The sequence below is a fragment of the Euprymna scolopes genome, chromosome 21 (genome assembly GCF_053919585.1).
Source record: "Euprymna scolopes isolate OS-2025 chromosome 21, ASM5391958v1, whole genome shotgun sequence".
Classification (NCBI taxonomy): domain Eukaryota; kingdom Metazoa; phylum Mollusca; class Cephalopoda; order Sepiida; family Sepiolidae; genus Euprymna; species Euprymna scolopes.
In genome coordinates this window covers 3544525-3559638 of record NC_136502.1, presented here as the reverse complement: position 1 = coordinate 3559638, position 15114 = coordinate 3544525, and the positions used below count along the sequence as shown (strand labels likewise).

The 15114-nt window shown below is 32.9% G+C and overlaps 1 protein-coding gene across 1 annotated transcript in view; it reads left to right on the top strand.

Annotated features, from left to right (window-relative positions):
• Positions 1 to 15114, top strand: part of LOC145241970 (nonsense-mediated mRNA decay factor SMG8-like) — a 123087-nt gene that overhangs the window by 86612 nt on the left and 21361 nt on the right. The window contains exons 14-18 of the mRNA XM_080104838.1: positions 1018 to 1158; positions 8522 to 8726; positions 9671 to 9775; positions 13501 to 13650; positions 14574 to 14756. Coding sequence (XP_079960964.1) covers positions 1018 to 1158; positions 8522 to 8726; positions 9671 to 9775; positions 13501 to 13650; positions 14574 to 14756 — 784 coding nt within the window. The remainder of the gene's footprint in view (positions 1 to 1017; positions 1159 to 8521; positions 8727 to 9670; positions 9776 to 13500; positions 13651 to 14573; positions 14757 to 15114) is intronic.

Below are 15114 nucleotides of genomic sequence, written 5' to 3'. Positions count from 1 at the left end.
CCTCTTTTTTTTTCACTCCCCTCTTTTTTTTTCACTCCCCTCTTTTTTTTTCACTCCCCTCTTTTTTTTTCACTCCCCTCTTTTTTTTTCACTCCCCTCTTTTTTTTTCACTCCCCTCTTTTTTTTTCACTCCCCTCTTTTTTTTTTCACTCTCCTCTTTTTTTTTTCATTCCCCTCTTTTTTTTTTCACTCCCCTCTTTTTTTTTTCACTCCCCTCTTTTTTTTTTCACTCCCCTCTTTTTTTTTCACTCCCCTCTTTTTTTTTCACTCCCCTCTTTTTTTTTTCACTCCCCTCTTTTTTTTTCACTCCCCTCTTTTTTTTTCACTCCCCTCTTTTTTTTTTCACTCCCCTCTTTTTTTTTCACTCCCCTCTTTTTTTTTCACTCCCCTCTTTTTTTTTCACTCCCCTCTTTTTTTTTTCACTCCCCTCTTTTTTTTTTCATTCCCCTCTTTTTTTTTTTCATTCCCCTCTTTTTTTTTTCATTCCCCTCTTTTTTTTTTCATTCCCCTCTTTTTTTTCACTCCCCTCTTTTTTTTCACTCCCCTCTTTTTTTTCACTCCCCTCTTTTTTTTTCACTCCCCTCTTTTTTTTTCACTCCCCTCTTTTTTTTTCACTCCCCTCTTTTTTTTTCAATCCCCTCTTTTTTCACTCTTTTTGCCTTACCTTTCTCTCTTTTCGCTTTCTTTTTATCATCTATCTTTTTCACCACTTTTTTTAATTCTCTCTCTTTCTCTTCCTTCCCTCAATGTCCTTCCTTTTCCTCTTTTTCTCACTGGTCGCTCTCTCTCTCTCCTTTCTATCTTTTCCCTCCACTCTCTCGCCCTCTCTTTATCTCCTCTCTATTTTTCTCTCCACTGCAACTCATAAGTAGATTGAAAAAAAAAAACATATTTACAACTGTAATATCGGTACACTCCCCAAACATATTGAAAAACTTGATGCCATACTAACAAACCCAATAATCCATTAAATTAATCGAATGTTTTTTTTTTTTTTTTGTTTTTTTGCAATTGCAGTTACACCGTCTTCCTGACAGTGCGGAAACTGAGGAGAATCGTCATTTGCCTGTAATGCCACATTCGAGTCACGTAAAAACTAAAGCTGCTTGTAACTGTGGACGGAAACAAACAGAAAAAGACGATCCATTTAGCCATGAGGTTCGGCAGTTTCAATTGTCTTTTACAATTTTTTTTTTTTTTTTCACAACTATCATCAGAATTAAGAATCAAATCAAAACGTAGATTCCATGAACAAAGCTTCTTTCTTAGAACTGCACGCCTGTGGAACTCCCTTCGGTTTGCCTGTTTCCCACCTGACTACAAGTTGGATGTCTTCAAGCCCAACATAAACAAATTCCTGATAAACCGCCCCTTTAAGTAAGACACTTTATCAAGTCTCCAATACTAGTGATTGCTACGATATTGTCCCATTGATTACTGTACACGCAATAACTCTTATCCCCAAGTGGCCTCTGGGCCTTGATAAGTGGTGACTTCCATATAAAAACAAAAAACGATTCATATTTAAATTTTGCCGATGTTTCAGCCAATATATTCTTCAACTTTTATGTGTTTTGTTTATATATGTGATGTCGTAATCAGGATGTCAGTCGGAACGTACAACATTTGACTCTTGCTTCCATCCCTTGGATTAAAAAATATGTTGGCTCCTAGAACTACAAAATATCAAATTCCTTTTCCTAGAATAAATAACTAAAATAAAAAATATCCAACTTTTAGAATTAAAATAATATATACCTTTTTTTTTTTTTAACATGCTAGTCACCGCTTATCAAGGCCTGTAAGCCACTCGGGGATAAGGGTTATTGCGTGTACAGTAATCAATGGGATAATATCGTAGTAATCGTTAGTATTGGAGATTTGATAAAGTGTCTTACTTAAGGGGGCGACTCATCAGGAATTTGTTTTATGTTGGACTTGAAGACATCCAAGTTGTAGTCGAGTGGGAAACAGACAAACGGAAGTCATGCACTTCTCAGAAAGAAGCTTCGTTCATGGAATCTACGTTTTCATTTAGGCACAGATAAAGAGTGAGAAAAATTACTGGCAGTGGTTTTAGCTAGACGGGTGTTTTTCATGAAAGATTTGCGAGGGGGAGAGACCAGAGATTGGAGCTCAGACGAGTACTTGCCATCTGTTAAATATTCGCTGCGACTAGTCTTTCAATGTGCTTTTCGGTCTATATAATTTCTAAATCAACTTTTTGTCACTATATGCGATATATATACACCTGAATAAAACACTACACAGCTGGATTATAAAAATATTTTGTTTATTCCCAATGACAATTTATTCGATTTAATATGACGGGTGTTGACATCAGTGAAGACATGGGGGGGGGGTGCAGGTTTTTTTTGACAGTGAATAAAAATGTATCAGCTTGTCCCCGCTCTGTGACCAACTCTTTGTGTCTGACCTTCGCTTTCTGTTGTGTCAATTTATGTAAATCTTCTTTCACTCTGGAATGTTTACTATTTCCATTGTCTATTGTTCGGATACTTTGACTGATATTTCTTATGCATTATAATATACAATGGTGGAAAGACTCACATTCCTCAACTGGGATTAATTTGCGTGTATGCAACCCATCGAATGTCTCTCTTCCTGGGATTACCTGCCAAATATCCAATATATATATATATATATATCTGAGGAGTTTATAGTTTGCTTGAAGTGTTGTATGTAGGTTGAAAGATGTGTTTGAAGGCTTAACAATGCAGAAAGTAGGACAATTCTTGAATACAGGATAGGTAAATTCATAATTGATAATATTGACAAATTCAATAATTTTCAAGAAAAATATTTATTTAGTGGTGTGAATGGCTGTATCCTGTTGTTGCTGATGGTATGAAGTTCCAGAATTTTCACAGACCAGCACCCATGTTTGCCCAGCTGGGCAAACTTGAGTCCTTGTACCGGAAAAATATCCAGTAAATACAACATTGTGTAGTAAATCATTATTTTTTTGCATTTCCATACGCCATACATGCATATAAATATCAATAGAACATCCGCTGGGTCATAAGCTTCATTTCGGTACCTAACTTGCCTGAGTGGATTGCCTGTAGGCTGAGACAAACCGCGTCTCTCACACACACACACACACACACACACACACATGGACAGTACGAAAATTTATAATAGGATATTTTCAGATAAAGAAAATAGATCCAACTCTCAGGACTGTTTTTCTTTCTTTTCTGTTGACAAGGGAGTATATCTCCAAAAATTCTTCATATCATGGATACAGCCATTCACACCGGTAAATAAATATTTTTCTAGAAAATTATTGAATTTGTCAATATTGTCAATTATGAATTTACATATCCTATATTCAACAATTGTCCTGCTTTCTGCCTTGTTAAGCCTTCAAACACGTCTTTTAATAAAGATCCAATCTTACATTTAAAAAATAAAATTAAACAAAATATGAAAAAACAAAAATATTTGACTCCTAGAATTAAAAAAACATGGATCAGTTAGGTTTTACTGACCTCACAAAATAAGCAAAACTGAACGGATGCCTCTGGATCGACACCAACCGACTTTCGACGCATAGTGCATCTATAAACTTTTGATGCATAGTGCATCTATAAACTTTTGACGCATAGTGCATCTATAAACTTTTGATGCATAGTGCATCTATAAACTTTTGATGCATAGTGCATCTATAAACTTTTGACGCATAGTGCATCTATAAACTTTTGACGCATAGTGCATCTATAAACTTTTGATGCATAGTGCATCTATAAACTTTTGATGCATAGTGCATCTATAAACTTTTGACGCATAGTGCATCTATAAACTTTTGATGCATAGTGCATCTATAAACTTTTGACGCATAGTGCATCTATAAACTTTTGACGCATAGTGCATCTATAAACTTTTGACGAATAGTGCATCTATAATCTTTTGACGCATATTGCATCTATAAACTTTCGACGCATAGTGCATCTATAAACTTTTGACGCATAGTGCATCTATAAACTTTTGATGCATAGTGCATCTATAAACTTTTGACGCATAGTGCATCTATAAACTTTTGACGCATAGTGCATCTATAAACTTTTGACGAATAGTGCATCTATAAACTTTCGACGCATAGTGCATCTATAAACTTTTGACGCATAGTGCATCTATAAACTTTCGACGCATAGTGCATCTATAAACTTTTGACGCATAGTGCATCTATAAACTTTTGATGCATAGTGCATCTATAAACTTTTGACGCATAGTGCATCTATAAACTTTTGATGCATAGTGCATCTATAAACTTTTGACGCATAGTGCATCTATAAACTTTTGACGCATAGTGCATCTATAAACTTTTGACGCATAGTGCATCTATAAACTTTTGACGCATAGTGCATCTATAAACTTTTGACGCATAGTGCATCTATAAACTTTTGACGAATAGTGCATCTATAAACTTTCGACGCATAGTGCATCTATAAACTTTTGACGCATAGTGCATCTATAAACTTTTGACGCATAGTGCATCTATAAACTTTTGACGCATAGTGCATCTATAAACTTTTGATGCATAGTGCATCTATAAACTTTTGACGCATAGTGCATCTATAAACTTTTGACGCATAGTGCATCTATAAACTTTTGATGCATAGTGCATCTATAAACTTTTGACGCATAGTGCATCTATAAACTTTTGACGCATAGTGCATCTATAAACTTTTGACGAATAGTGCATCTATAATCTTTTGACGCATATTGCATCTATAAACTTTCGACGCATAGTGCATCTATAAACTTTTGACGCATAGTGCATCTATAAACTTTTGATGCATAGTGCATCTATAAACTTTTGACGCATAGTGCATCTATAAACTTTTGACGCATAGTGCATCTATAAACTTTTGACGAATAGTGCATCTATAAACTTTCGACGCATAGTGCATCTATAAACTTTTGACGCATAGTGCATCTATAAACTTTTGACGCATAGTGCATCTATAAACTTTTGACGCATAGTGCATCTATAAACTTTGGACGCATAGTGCATCTATAAACTTTGGACGCATAGTGCATCTATAAACTTTTGACGCATAGTGCATCTATAAACTTTTGACGCATAGTGCATCTATAAACTTTTGACGCATAGTGCATCTATAAACTTTTGACGCATAGTGCATCTATAAACTTTTGACGAATAGTGCATCTATAAACTTTTGACGAATAGTGCATCTATAAACTTTCGACGCATAGTGCATCTATAAACTTTCGACGCATAGTGCATCTATAAACTTTTGACGCATAGTGCATCTATAAACTTTTGACGCATAGTGCATCTATAAACTTTTGATGCATAGTGCATCTATAAACTTTTGACGCATAGTGCATCTATAAACTTTTGACGCATAGTGCATCTATAAACTTTTGACGCATAGTGCATCTATAAACTTTTGACGCATAGTGCATCTATAAACTTTTGACGCATAGTGCATCTATAAACTTTTGACGAATAGTGCATCTATAAACTTTTGACGAATAGTGCATCTATAAACTTTTGACGCATATTGCATCTATAAACTTTCGACGCATAGTGCATCTATAAACTTTTGACGCATAGTGCATCTATAAACTTTTGACGCATAGTGCATCTATAAACTTTTGATGCATAGTGCATCTATAAACTTTTGACGCATAATGCATCTATAAACTTTCGACGCATAGTGCATCTATAAACTTTTGACGCATAGTGCATCTATAAACTTTTGACGCATAGTGCATCTATAAACTTTTGACGCATAGTGCATCTATAAACTTTTGACGAATAGTGCATCTATAAACTTTCGACGCATAGTGCATCTATAAACTTTTGACGCATAGTGCATCTATAAACTTTTGACGCATAGTGCATCTATAAACTTTTGACGCATAGTGCATCTATAAACTTTTGACGAATAGTGCATCTATAAACTTTTGACGCATAGTGCATCTATAAACTTTCGACGCATAGTGCATCTATAAACTTTCGACGCATAGTGCATCTATAAACTTTTGACGCATAGTGCATCTATAAACTTTTGACGCATAGTGCATCTATAAACTTTTGACGCATAGTGCATCTATAAACTTTTGACGCATAGTGCATCTATAAACTTTTGACGCATAGTGCATCTATAAACTTTGGACGCATAGTGCATCTATAAACTTTGGACGCATAGTGCATCTATAAACTTTTGACGCATAGTGCATCTATAAACTTTTGACGCATAGTGCATCTATAAACTTTTGACGCATAGTGCATCTATAAACTTTCGACGCATAGTGCATCTATAAACTTTCGACGCATAGTGCATCTATAAACTTTTGACGCATAGTGCATCTATAAACTTTCGACGCATAGTGCATCTATAAACTTTTGACGCATAGTGCATCTATAAACTTTTGACGCATAGTGCATCTATAAACTTTTGACGCATAGTGCATCTATAAACTTTTGACGCATAGTGCATCTATAAACGTTAAAAATCGATGTTATGATGAAAACTGTGTTTGGGTTTTCATCATAACATCGATTTTTAACGTGGCAAAAAATTTAAAGAAAGATTATATTAAATTTTTATTCTTTTCATGTAGGATATGTTGTTTTTTTTATATTTACAATTTTAAACAAACGCGAAGATAATATCCGTATCATTTTAAATTGTATTTTTAAAATGATTTCATTCTTTAGAATTATTTGATTCATATAAAATAGAATATGTATCAAATACATTTGAAAGCCAAATCACAACGCAATATTATGAAATAAAATAAATATTTTACTTGTAAAAAAACAAGTAAAATATTTATTTTATTTCATAATATTGTGTTGTGATTTGGCTTTCAAATGTATTTGATACGTATTCTATTTTATATAAATTAAATCAACACTCCTAATACGGAACTGAAACCACTTACATATTTTGATTTACATTTAAATTATAATTCTATTAAATATAAACATTTTATTTTAAATAGAAATAACTATTTTGCATTTTAATATTTATATAATTTTTTTGTTGGAATTTTTATTTGTAAATAAAAAAAAAAATCTGAGTGGTTTCATCACAATGTCCATTTTTTTTTTTAATAGGGAAAAATTTATTTTAAGAAACGAGGGGAGTTAGATTAAAAACATCAGTTTAAGTTCTTTAAAAAATGTTATATTTATTAGAATTATAATCTTTTATCATATAAAGGGTAGTTGTCTGTGTATGTCCAGCCTAAAGTCAAATACTACTAACTAAAGACCCACAAAGTTTATATATTCTTGATTAATGTTGCTCCAAATATATAATATCTAACATATAGAAACATATATTTACATTTAAAAGGGATAGCCGAAGTAAATTATTTACATTATTATTTTTTCAAAGAGAGGAATGGGTTGGCAGAAGCGAAAGACAGGGCTAGAGAGAAGGGAAAAATACGGAATCTGAAAAGTGAGAAGGATAAAAAGATGGCTAAAGAGAGAGGCAGACAAAAATGTTTGGATCTAAAGATCTCACACGCATTATTTAACACCTATTTATGTTTTTAAAACCCTGGACTATTTGAAAAATATTGCAAGAAATGAAGGGAGATAATTGAACAATTCATACGTGACTTAATTTCCATTAATTACTTAAAAATTAGATACTTGTACAGTTTAATCAAGACATTAAAAAATGAAAATATCAAAAAAGTTTAAACTGTACAGATCTGTTATGGAATGAAGTTCTCCGAAAAAAAATTTCACTTAATTTCATTAAGTAGCTTTTGTTTTACAGTGAAAAAACAATTTATGATACCGAGCAAAAGGTTTGATTTTTTTTTTTTTTTTTTTTTTTAGGAAGAAAAGGTAGTTATTAAAAATGGGGAGGGAGTGCCGACGCTTTAAACTAAGTTATCTCCCCGTGCCATTTCTAAAATCCAAACAAAATTTTTTTTTTTAATCCAAGATGTCTGCCTTCAACGCGCTCGTATAAAAATGTGTTTTTCCACTGTAAAAAAAAAAACTACTCTATCAAATTAATTGAAATTTTTTTTCGGAGATCTTCAGTTCAAAACGGATACGTACAATATAACCTTTTTTTCAATATTTTCATTTTTTAATGTCTTGATTAAACTGTACAAGTACCAAGAATTTTTTTTTTTAAATAAAACAACTTTATCAATTTTTATGATTTTTGGAATATGATATTTTTGTTTTGTCACAAATATATACATCATACAGATTTTTCTTTATGAAGAGGGAATTTGGGACAAGAACCAATAATACACTAATAGATTAAATCAGTTCCTTTTTTTTTTCATTTGCGTAAAAATGTGATTAAACCATTTTTTCTGATTCCTTAACCTTTAGGTTAAGATAAAAGTGTAGTCCCTGTTCTTAGAATCAGATTAATGTTAGATGTTAATGAAATTATTGCATATAATAAACAGACAATCTGAACATTTTTGTTTTTGCCGATTTATGTTTGTATGTTAAGACAAAGTTGAAATTGTTTTGCAGGCAGCAAATTTTGAATTTTACGATTCCCTTGAGAAAATCTGTTGCTCATCGCTGCAGCATATTGAAATTCCTGTGTTCAAGCCAGATACGGATTGTTTTGTAGCTTCCCCACTTGTCACGTCAAATGGCTGCTTCCACCTGAGGGATGCATCCAAAGCCGATCTCGCCCAGGGTATTGCAAATCTAAGCCTCGCTTTAAGCTTAGGTAAGAAATGGTTTTGGGGGTTTGTTTTTGCTTCCAACCATCCTGACTATCACACCACCACCACCAATACCACCACCACCATTACATTCGTTAATTCACCTTTTTTATTTAAGTTTTGTTGCTTTTCTTTTTTAAATCATTTTCTCTTTCTTCTGCTCTTTGCCTGTTTCTCTGAGAAGAAAACAGAGACTTTCTTTCTCCTTCCTTTTTTGTCTTTCCTTTTTTCTTTCTTTTTACCTTCTTTCCTTTTTACAGTCTCTCTCCTTTCTTTTTCCTTTTCTTTTTACTTTCCCTTTCTTTTTACTTTCCCTTTCTTTTTACCTTCTCTTTCTTTTTACCTTCTCTTTCTTTTTACCTTCTCTTTCTTTTTACCTTCTCTTTCTTTTTACCTTCTCTTTCTTTTTACCTTCTCTTTCTTTTTACCTTCTCTTTCTTTTTACCTTCTCTTTCTTTTTACCTTCTCTTTCTTTTTACCTTCTTTTTACCTTCTCTTTCTTTTTACCTTCTCTTTCTTTTTACCTTCTCTTTCTTTTTACCTTCTCTTTCTTTTTACCTTCTCTTTCTTTTTACCTTCTCTTTCTTTTTACCTTCTCTTTCTTTTTACCTTCTCTTTCTTTTTACGTTTCCTTTCTTTTTACGTTTCCTTTCTTTTTACCTTCTTTCCTTTCTTTTTACCTTCTTTCCTTTTTACCTTCTTTCCTTTTTACCTTCTTTCCTTTTTACCTTCTTTCCTTTTTACCTTCTTTCCTTTTTACCTTCTTTCCTTTCTTTTTACCTTCTTTCCTTTCTTTTTACCTTTTTTCCTTTCTTTTTACCTTCTCTTTCTTTTTACCTTCTCTTTACTTTTTCTGACTTTATGAATTCTTTGCAGTTCATCCCTCCTACCAATCGTCCTTCATTCACTCCTACTCTCCTCAGAAATGTTTCTTTTTCTCTTCAAATAGGTCAGTCAGGAGGAAGTGATTTATTTAACTCAACAACCCTAAACCATGACAGCTTGGCAGAACCTGGAAATAGCCACCAGCAAGAAATTAGACTTACCCAACCAGGTAATGTAATGGAACAAATCTCTTTAAATCTAGGATGACAAAATACCTGGTTTTAGGAAAAATATGGACGCAGTTTGGGAGACTGTTTTGTCATAAATTTTAGGTCACTATAGATTCTTTTGATGAATTTTGGGTTGCTATATATTTAAAAAAAAAATTTGTTTTGTAAATTCTGGTTCATTATAGATTTTTTTATAAATCATTGGTGGCACTAACTTCTACTAAGGTTGCTTCTTTCTTTTTGTCAGGTTTAATAGCTCCATTTTCTAGTTCTGTTGTTATATATTTTGTTGGTGAATTCTGAAATCATCACCAAAATTGATCAGAATCTCGATTGTGGTTTAACTTAGAACTGATTTATATTTTTTGATTTCAAGGCAACGATCACGGCAAAAGTCAAAGGTCATACTTTTGGTGATAAATTTAGTTCTGTTGATCGTAGCGACTCATTGATCTATATTTTCTATGGCTTTGATTTTGAAAAGTTTGACAATTTAATGGAATGTCAGTTGGAAATATGTCGTCTAATAACTAGGGCTATGACAACAGCATATTCTTTCCTTATTTTGATTCTCAGGTATATATATCCATTTAACTTATATATATCCATTGATATATATTTTTATCTAGAGTGATGTGATCCTCAGTTGATTGTGTCGGATATATACTTGCGTCAAAGCAATGAAAAGAATATGCTGTTGTCATAGCCCTATTCATAACTGACATGTTCTTTTTCAAAATTGATCTTAGCATTTTTTCATAGATAATACTAGTAGGCCACTCAGCATTACCCGATCGTAAAATATGATTAAATATGATATTAAAATATGATATTAAAATATGATATTTAAATATCATATTTAAATATGATATTTAAATATGATATTTAAATATGATATTTAAAATATGATATTTAAAATATGATATTTAAAATATGATATTTAAAATATGATATTTAAAATATGATATTAAAATATGATATTAAAATATGATATTTAAATATGATATTTAAAATATGATATTAAAATATGATATTTAAATATGAGATTTAAATTCATACAGATTTTTATAGAAACGATTCTCTATTATCTTGTGCAGGGTTCACACAAACTTGAAAATTCCTTGAATTTTAACTTTTGCTTTGAAAGGGCTTTATTTCTATTATTACTTTCGGAAATCCTTGAAAATATATATTTTTTTTATTTTATTACATTTTCACCCCAAACAAGGCACATTGCCACTTTGATGTAGGGGGGGGACTACTATCAGGGACATAATCTACAGGGGTACTATGTGGGGAGTTGAGCAGCAAGATGTCGGTTCACGTTACACTTGAACTTCTGCATGTCAGTACAGTTGGGGAAGCAGGAACCCATAAGGAAGTTCCAAAGTCTAATGGTTCTGGGGAAGAAACTACTGGAGTAGAAGGCTCTCTTACATCTAGGGATCTCTACTGTGAAGGGGTGGGATTTTGCTGCTTGTCGGGTTTGTCGGGGGTATTTACGTCGGGGGGGGGGTACAAGTGCTTGCATTTCGTCGGAGCATTCACCGTTAAAGTGCTTGTAGAACAGGCAGAGGGATGCTATATTTCGTCGATGGGACAGAGGCTGAAACTTAGATGACAGTTCAGGACCTATCAGGTTGGCGACTTTCTTTTGAACTTTGTCTATGAGTGAGAGACTAGTAGTAGATGCACGAGCCCAAATATGATAACAATACTCCATACATGGGCGAATGGTGGCCTTATAGAGGTACAGGATATTTTTGGGCGTCAGTAGCTTTCTAGCACAGCAGAGAGAACCTATCTTTTTCGCAGCGTTCCTGGCAATGCTCTCAATGTAATTGTTCCAACTCATGTTTCCTGTGAACATTAGGCCGAGGAGTTTAAAAAATGTATTTTCAGATAGTCTTTGGGCATTGCTATTAGTGGTAGAGAAGGTTTCTTGTAATTATTGAAGGAAATAAGTTTAGTCTTGGCAGCATTGAATGTGACCATCCATTTTTGTCCCCATTGCACTACAGATTGGAGGTCATCCTCTAATGTTTCTGCCATTTTAGATATATGTTCATTTGTTTTCCTGTCATCTCTGTTATTGAGAAAATATGGAAAAATGTCTTGAAAATGTCCTGAAAGGGCCTTGAAAATCATATTCTTTATGCCCAGTAAAAATCTTTCAAAATATTAAAAATCAATACTATTAAATTATTTTTTAAATATTAATAAAAATATCATTAAACTATATTTTAAATATTGAAAATAAAATCGAAACGCATTTTTCTGAAATTGCATTGTTGTCGATACAAGTGTTACGTCCCTTTTATAATGAAACTACTTGGTTTTTTTCCATCTAACATCAAGTTGTTTCGTGAAAAAGGGACATAATACTTGTATCCACAATCCTGGAAATTGAAAATTTAAAAGTGAAACAGTGTAGGCTAATCTACAATGGAGAAAATAACATTTAATCGCATTTGGTTGGACAAATATAAGTGAGTCAAAGAATGTGAATATTATTGCCGAGAAGCATATTTTTGTGTATGCAGAATGCATTTGTTTTGAGCAAAATGGATGAGAGTGGCTTGAAATTGTACATGGCTGGCACTAAACACAAAATGAATGAAAGTTGTAAATAGTTGTCCAGTTGTGTTGCACGTAAAAGAACTTCATGAAAATAACTGTATGACTTTTAAAACTACTTGATGAAAAAAATGAAAATGACTTTTCTGTTGTCAATTAAGTTTTTTAGTTTATTACATCATTGTTTACATATCAAATTTTGTTTTGAAAACTTGAATTTTGTCTGGAGAATGCCTTGAAAAATTTTTTAATGTCTTTGAAAAAGGATATTAAAAATCTGTGTCAACCATCTTGTACGCAATATATATATATATATATATATATATATATATATATATATATATAGATGATTTCAAAAGTTTTTAAAAAAATGCATGACTTGAGTGCCATCAAAACGAAAACATTTAGCACTCCAGTCTAAATTATTACCATTTGATCTATTGACAGACGGATAAGAAAACTTAAAAATTAAGCGACTTCAAGCTATAAATGTATATTTGCACATGTGCAGAAGTAACAGGTTTAGTCGACTTACTCTTGCTAAGGTCAACTGTTTTTACTGAAATACTTTCATGAACCCAATCTCAAAGAACTCTTTGCTAAAATAGAACTAACTAAAATAAGACTTTCTGAAAGAAATAAAACTATTTAACAAAATATAAAACTCCCAATCTTGAGGTCCTGGATATGACCTTAAACTATATCAAGTGGTGAGGCCCCAGCTTGCAGGCTTTGGGGAGTGTGGAGCCACCCTTTAATTACCATTGCTCCCAGCTACCCAGAGTCATAGTACATATTAGGGTCCCAACTATGGGTTAAATAGAAACTGACTTGAAAACAATAAATATATTCCGTTAAAAAATTTTTCTTCAAAATCTTTGGATTTGGCATTAAATAACCTGAAAAGGGTTGATATGCCGTAAAACAACAACCAACCAATCTTGATACACACAAAAATAAAACAACGAACAACCAACCAATCTTGATACACACAAAAATAAAACAACCAACAACCAACCAATCTTGATACACACAAAAATACATCAAAATATCCACGAAAATCTGCATGACCTTAAATGACCACAAAAAGGTCGAAAGGTCATTAAACACAAACAAACTTATGTTTTTTTGTTTTCTATTTCCACAGAAGTAGAACGTGTGTTCGATCGGCAGCATTCAACAACAGAGTACCTGCCTGGAATGATCAACTCTGATTCCCCATCTGGGTTATTACCTAAATTTTCATCCTGGAGTCTTTGTATGATTGGAAAAACATCTTCATACAATCACACGCAAGGTAAGTGCTACCTCTTAACAACATCTTAAAATACGTTCTATATTCCTTTCTTAAATGGTTTTGTGTTCAACCATCTTAGATTTCATCTTTGTAGTTTTAATCAGCATTTTTTTGTCACCACTCGTGCAAGGCATATTGGCACTTGGACATAAGGGGTGACTATTTGGAATCGTCTCTAACATAGTGCTGTGAGGAGTTAAGTAGCAAGATGTTTGTTCACAGTATATTTAAACTTGTGCATGTCAGTACAGTCAAAGTCTTACAGTGTGAGGGGCAAAATTATTAGAGCAAAAGGCTTTCCGCAACAGTGAAGGGTTGGGATTTTGCTGCTTGTCAGGTTAGTCGGGAATATGTATGCCAAGGAAGCACAAGTGCTATGAATTCATCAGAGCACATTCCATTAAAGTTCTTATAAAACACGCACAGGGATGTGACATTGCAGCAATGAGACAGAAAGTGTGGGTCCTAATCCAGTTCTTGTGTGATCTTCTTGGATTTCAGGACAGTCATTTATCTGGTTTGGTGGAGTATCCAGCTTTGTGCTATTACTATAGGCAATCATAGTGACATGCTGATTCTTGTTAGATCACTGAAGTTAAGCAATGTTAAGCTAGGTCAGTACCAAATGGGTGACAATTTGGAAATATCAGGCGCTGTATGTAGGAGGATGTTGACATGTTCCTGCAACAAATATCAAGATCTAATGACATCATCTTGATGGTGACATACAAATGACTAGGGATCTCTTATGAATTTGATATTCTTATGAAACTTCCTCCTTTAGAGGAAACTAGTTGAACTTGCCTAGAGTGAATATTGTTACGGTATTACAGGCAACATCACGTGGAGAAGGTGCACCGTTCCTTGCAACTTGTGCGTAATTTGTTTCTTCGTTTGTTTATGTTTTCATGTTTTGTGTTTAGGTTTGGAGCTGCCTGGTTTTTTTCATGGGAGCAATTTTTTATTGCCGTGGGATATCACCATTCAAATGGAGAGAGACAAATGGCCGGGACTTGGGGAAGCTAACAAAAAGAGCAAACAGAAACGGCTGACCAAAAATCAATTATTTCATTCTGTTTCCCTTTCAACTCATCAAGATGTCAGAGGTACAAAAACCTTTTTTTTTCTCTTTTCTTTCTACGAGGGTTAAATCATTAAATTAAAAAATATCTTGTGTTCTGGGGATATTGTTTCTCAGGGGTGAAGTAGCAACATATTACTGCTTGTGTAAAAACAAATAAAAAGTATATCTTGTTACTGTATGTAAAAGTGAAAATAAAAAAAATTTTGTATGCAAAAAAAAATCACTAAATAAAGTGACAGGAAAAGAGTTTTCTTGAATTTTGAAAACCATTAAATTTTGAAAACCATTAAATTTTGAAAACCATTAAAATCAAATATTACAATTTAAAAAGTAAAACAAAACAGCCAAAAAGTCACAGATAAAAAAAAAAAAGTGGTGTT